Source organism: Sinocyclocheilus grahami, unplaced genomic scaffold (genome assembly GCF_001515645.1).
Source record: "Sinocyclocheilus grahami isolate Dianchi unplaced genomic scaffold, SAMN03320097.WGS_v1.1 scaffold7.1, whole genome shotgun sequence".
Lineage (NCBI taxonomy): Eukaryota > Metazoa > Chordata > Actinopteri > Cypriniformes > Cyprinidae > Sinocyclocheilus > Sinocyclocheilus grahami.
The window spans coordinates 2497145-2502167 of record NW_015505186.1 but is presented as its reverse complement, the minus strand read 5'-3'; the positions used below and the strand labels follow the sequence as shown (position 1 = coordinate 2502167).

The following is a 5023-nucleotide window of genomic DNA, read 5'->3' as shown; positions in this document are numbered from 1 at the left end:
GTTACTGTACATGTTGAGTGGACATTGCTCCCTCAAAATCAGTAAGAGAACTACCGTGATGATGCCATATCAACAGGAAATGACCTGAAATAATTAAAAAACTTTGCGATTAAACTAGCTTTCAAAATCTTCAAGAAGGTACAATTTAAACCTCTCATTGCTCTTTCACTGATCAGGAGTTAAGTTTCATTTAATTGTGAAATGTTTGAGATTCTTCCAGAAATTTGTGCAATCATTAATATCTTTTTCTCTGAAGAAAAAAAATCAGATCAGGAATGCCTGGCATCTGGTCACACTAACCAAACTGATGAAGACTTTAGTGCCTTACAATCTAATGAACCGCCCTACCTGTCCAACACAGACCATCCATGCTTCCTATATAATCTGACACCGCATTGTTACAGCACTGTTCTAAAGTTTGAAAGAAAGTCTCTTATGCTTACCATGACTGCATTTATTTATTTGAAATGACAATCTTCTGTAACATTGTAAATGTCCTTACTGTGACTTTTGATCCATGTAAGACATCCTTGCTAAATAAAAGTATTAATTCCTTAAAAAATTATTCAGGTATTAGACCTGAATAAAGAAAACAGAACATTTTGTAAGCATCTACTATATCTATAGTTGTTACTGCCATCTAGTGGTATGCTTTTATGTCATCTGCATAATTCAGACCTCTTTTCCCAGAAAAGATTAAAAAAAATACACAATAATAAGAAATACAAACAAGCAAATGACAAAAAAAGGAACTCACATTAATTTCCACATCTGGCTGGCATCTCCTCATTCTTAGTCTCTGTAATGCTGTAACTGCTGGAGAGTTGAAGGTCTTTATACTTGATGGGAGCTTCTGTGTGTCCCTCAACCATCTTCTGTTTAGTCGGCCATGGCTTTGCAAACCTGTGAATATCCCTCTGTAGTCAGGTAGTTCATGAAGAACTTTAGCAGCATCACCCTGCACTGAGAATTACTCCTCGCCATCTGAGCAGCAACAGTAATGCACAGACAATTTCATGTTCTGTTAGTGCTCTGCCAAATTCAGCCAGACCACAAAGCTTCACCAGACACTTCACATATGGAGTTTTTGATCTGTTTGTGACTTTATGAAAATGGAAGGATGCTTTGCACCTGTACATGAAGGGGAATGTTAGTGCTGTTGTGTGAAGGTTACTGTACATGTTGAGTGGACATTGCTCCCTCAAAATCAGTAAGAGAACTACCGTGATGATGCCATATCAACAGGAAATGACCTGAAATAATTAAAAAACTTTGCGATTAAACTAGCTTTCAAAATCTTCAAGAAGGTACAATTTAAACCTCTCATTGCTCTTTCACTGATCAGGAGTTAAGTTTCATTTAATTGTGAAATGTTTGAGATTCTTCCAGAAATTTGTGCAATCATTAATATCTTTTTCTCTGAAGAAAAAAAATCAGAAAAGCAAGACACAAGTCTATTGACAAAATATGTTTACAATGAGAAATGTAAAAAAATAATAATAATAAATAATCGAGACAAATTTTTTTTCAGACAAAAAAAAAAGGAAAATGTCTGTTTTGTGGCGTTACCTGAGTCTTCAGTAATCCATACAGGTAGTGAAGTGCTTCCTTTGGGATGGTTCCTCAATCTCACTGAAATGAACTTCTGTAACATCAGGCTGTTCTCTGAGAATACTGTTTATATGCCATCAAGGGGAGGGAAGTAAAACAGAGAAAGATGACATGTGTTGGCCATGAAGGTTACTTGATAGAACGAGATTTATCAACAGTTTTTATGAAATACAGTAAGCTATATACTACTCATTAGTAGCATACTAGATTAACTTAAATGAGCACTAAATGTACGAATTATGGTATAATACTACAAGGCATGACAGGTCTTACATTTAGTCTGCTGTCACTGTGATGGCATCAGACAGTAATACCGGAGTACTCTGACATGCCATACTTTATAACTACACCCATATACTATTAAAAATAAGGTGTGTACCTTAAAATAAAATGAAACTGAATGTTGACTGCAACGCTCATTCTGCTTATGGACTCTCATTTTTCTATTTCATGGAAGAAAGAAAGGCATACAGGTCTGGAACAACGTGAACTACACTGCTCGTATACTGGTCATAGATCGTAACGAGAATGTTAATTCAACCTGTCTAAAAACCTATTTCTATTGTGTTTTTATTTCTCGTATCATTAGCCTATGAGCATCATTTGATGACAATAAGGCTATGCATCCTCATGAATTACGTATAAAAAAATCCAATAAATTCATTACAATCAGGGCCGCTGCTGGCAAATGGGTGCCCCAAGCAGAATAGTATTGTTGTGCCCCTTTCCTCAAAACAAAACAAAATAAAAAAATAAAATAAAACTACTATAAGGGGTCAAAATGGAACTTTAATAAAATATAAAAGTAAATAAATTGTAATAAAAAATGTATCATTTATAAATTACAATTGTAGCTCTAGACAGTTAACTATGGCTATTTATTAATACAGTTGTCTGATTGATTTTATGGTCTCAAGCATTCAGAATCACGCAAAAGAAAATTAAGCAGTTTACTATGATAACCATGGTTTATTTTGGTATGGGCTGTGATGTCCACAGGTTTTTATTGAAGAAATTAAAGACAAGAGGCTGTAGCATTTCTATCGCAAAAAGGTGGCCAATTAAAAATTAAGTGGATATTTGAATTAAACGTTTGGTCAATATTAAACAAGAATTTGATCGTCCTGTAAGTGTAACAGCAGCAGTTATCAGGCCTTTGGTGCCCTTTGCAGGCATTTGTAATAATGTAAATTGTTTATTTTGTATTACATTATGTATTTTAACAGTGTTATTCAATGAAATATGACCATTATTTATTAACCAATCGCCTCGTTGTTTTTATATAATAGCCTACATTTTAATTCATGGAAACTAGAATATTAAGTCAGATGCGTTGTTGTTGGTGGTGAAATTATTACCGACTTTAAAACACGTTACTAAGTCAAAGAAGTTTCACAGGATTATCAATGTAGTTACCTGAAAGTGATGCACGGGCTTCATCTCGGGCTTTTTATTTATAAAAAGCATGTTATAAAGTTATAAACATGATTAAATGTCCTACTGACAGCCCTCAAAGTGACTGAATAATCATTTTATGCATGGGATCGTGAAGCGCCAGTTTTTTCAAACCAGCTGTCCCGAACTGATAGTCCCATACTGCATGAAGTGCCAAGCTTCAAACGTCATCGATCACGTGGTATTGTCATTTCGATACAAGCATCGGCACAGTGTGTGATACAATAGTGGTTTGAAAACTGCGTCGGAGCATCGGAATCAATTGTCCCATCACTTATTATATATATAGCAGCGGTACTGATTACAATCTACTAGTGCCGAACTGTAAGGAGCGCAGCAATGTATAGTTTTACGAAACGCGAAAGCACTTGACCCTCTTCGCTCTCTGTAGATGCCGTTCTGACAGTGCGCTGCGCGGGTTTACGTTTCTCGGGAGCAGGCAGCTCACAACAATATTATTCTTTTTTTTATTTTACAGAGGCGCGATATTCTTATCGTTCAGGGGAGAAAATGAGTTTGTGGGTTGATAAATATCGACCATCGTCCTTGGCCAAACTCGACTACCACAAGGAGCAAGCAAACCAGCTCAAAAATCTGGTAAAGAAGCAGAAACTATCTAGACAGCGAACTGGTGTTTGTGTTTGGTCAGACTAAAGTCAATATAAATAACTAAATATGAATTATATTTTATGTACATCATTGCGCTCTCTTCTGGAAGTAAATACTTCAAATAGTTTGTTTACAGTTGCAGCAACAATATACTTTGCAGTAGCTGTGATATAACGTTAATTAAATGTGCTTCACATATTAGCCATACTGTCTTTAATTAGTACTGAATAATATTATTAGATAAAACGATGATCTCTCACTGGTTAATTGTCCAGGTCCAGTGTGGTGATTTCCCCCACTTGTTGGTTTATGGACCGTCTGGTGCTGGTAAGAAAACCCGGATCATGTGTTTGCTCAGAGAGCTGTACGGTCCCGGGGTCGAGAAACTCAGGATTGAACACCAGTCCATCACGGTATTTCAAAAAATTGCTATAAACTGTTTTCTAATTGTATAGCCTAATACTACAGTATTAACTATCATTGTTTGTCTGTATTAGACTCCATCTAAAAAGAAGCTTGAAATCAACACAATTGCCAGCAACTACCATCTAGAGGTGAATCCAAGGTAATGCAAAGATTGACTGGGCTCTGTGAATTTACTAGCAGAACCTCATGCCTGATCTGTTTTCCTCAGTGATGCTGGGAACAGTGACCGTGTGGTCATTCAGGAGCTGATCAAAACTGTTGCCCAGTCTCAGCAGATTCAGTCCAGTGCTCAAAGGGAGTTCAAAGGTTCGGCTTTTTTCTTTCATTGGGTTAGATGATTAATCTGAATGTTAAATAGCTAAGAGCTGTGTCTGGATTTGATAGCTTTATATTAATGATCTGTACACTTATACAACAGTAATGTAACAGAACTTGCAATGCTAAAATGTCTCATCTCTTCACAGTCGTGTTACTGACGGAGGTGGATCGTCTCACTAAAGATGCCCAGCATGCCTTGCGCCGTACGATGGAGAAGTACATGTCCACTTGTCGACTGATTCTGTGCTGCAACTCAACCTCAAAAGTGATTGCCCCCATCAGGAGCAGGTGTCTGGCTGTGAGAGTCCCCCTGCCAAGTGTGGAAGAGGTGAAGGTTTCTTTTTCTTTTAAGAAATTATTACTTTTATTCAGCAAGGATGCATTTTAAAAAGTGACATTAAATACATTTATAATTTTTGAAAAGAATAAAATGTTTCCAATAAATGCTATTCTTTCGACAATTCATTAAAGAATCCTGAAAAATCATTTTCACCAAAAAAAAAAAAATAGTACTATGTACAACTGTATTTAACATTGGTCATGAGAAATGTTTCTTGAGCAAATCAGCATATTAGAATGATTTCTGGAGGATCATGTGACACTG

At 36.2% G+C, this 5023-nt stretch overlaps 2 protein-coding genes and 1 long non-coding RNA gene across 3 annotated transcripts in view; 2 read left to right on the top strand and 1 right to left on the bottom strand.

The window, feature by feature from the left end:
• Nucleotides 1-732: 732 nt before the first annotated feature.
• On the bottom strand, nucleotides 733-3063 carry LOC107589817 (uncharacterized). The gene is made up of 3 exons (XR_001609711.1): nucleotides 3028-3063; nucleotides 1570-1674; nucleotides 733-1253 (listed from the first exon to the last, which is right to left on the bottom strand). It is a non-coding gene; the product is annotated as an uncharacterized lncRNA (long non-coding RNA).
• A 184-nt stretch (nucleotides 3064-3247) lies between these two features.
• The window catches only part of LOC107589502 (replication factor C subunit 3-like), a 3192-nt gene continuing 1416 nt past the window's right edge, over nucleotides 3248-5023 (top strand). The window contains exon 1 of the mRNA XM_016277959.1: nucleotides 3248-3562. The gene's annotated coding sequence lies outside the window, so the exon portion shown is untranslated. The remainder of the gene's footprint in view (nucleotides 3563-5023) is intronic.
• LOC107589510 (replication factor C subunit 3-like) lies at nucleotides 3559-4759 on the top strand (the record flags this gene model as incomplete). The annotated part of the gene is made up of 5 exons (XM_016277973.1): nucleotides 3559-3663; nucleotides 3951-4088; nucleotides 4173-4240; nucleotides 4310-4407; nucleotides 4566-4759. Coding segments are annotated over exons 1-5 (585 nt in total), but the record flags the coding sequence as incomplete, so codon positions are not given.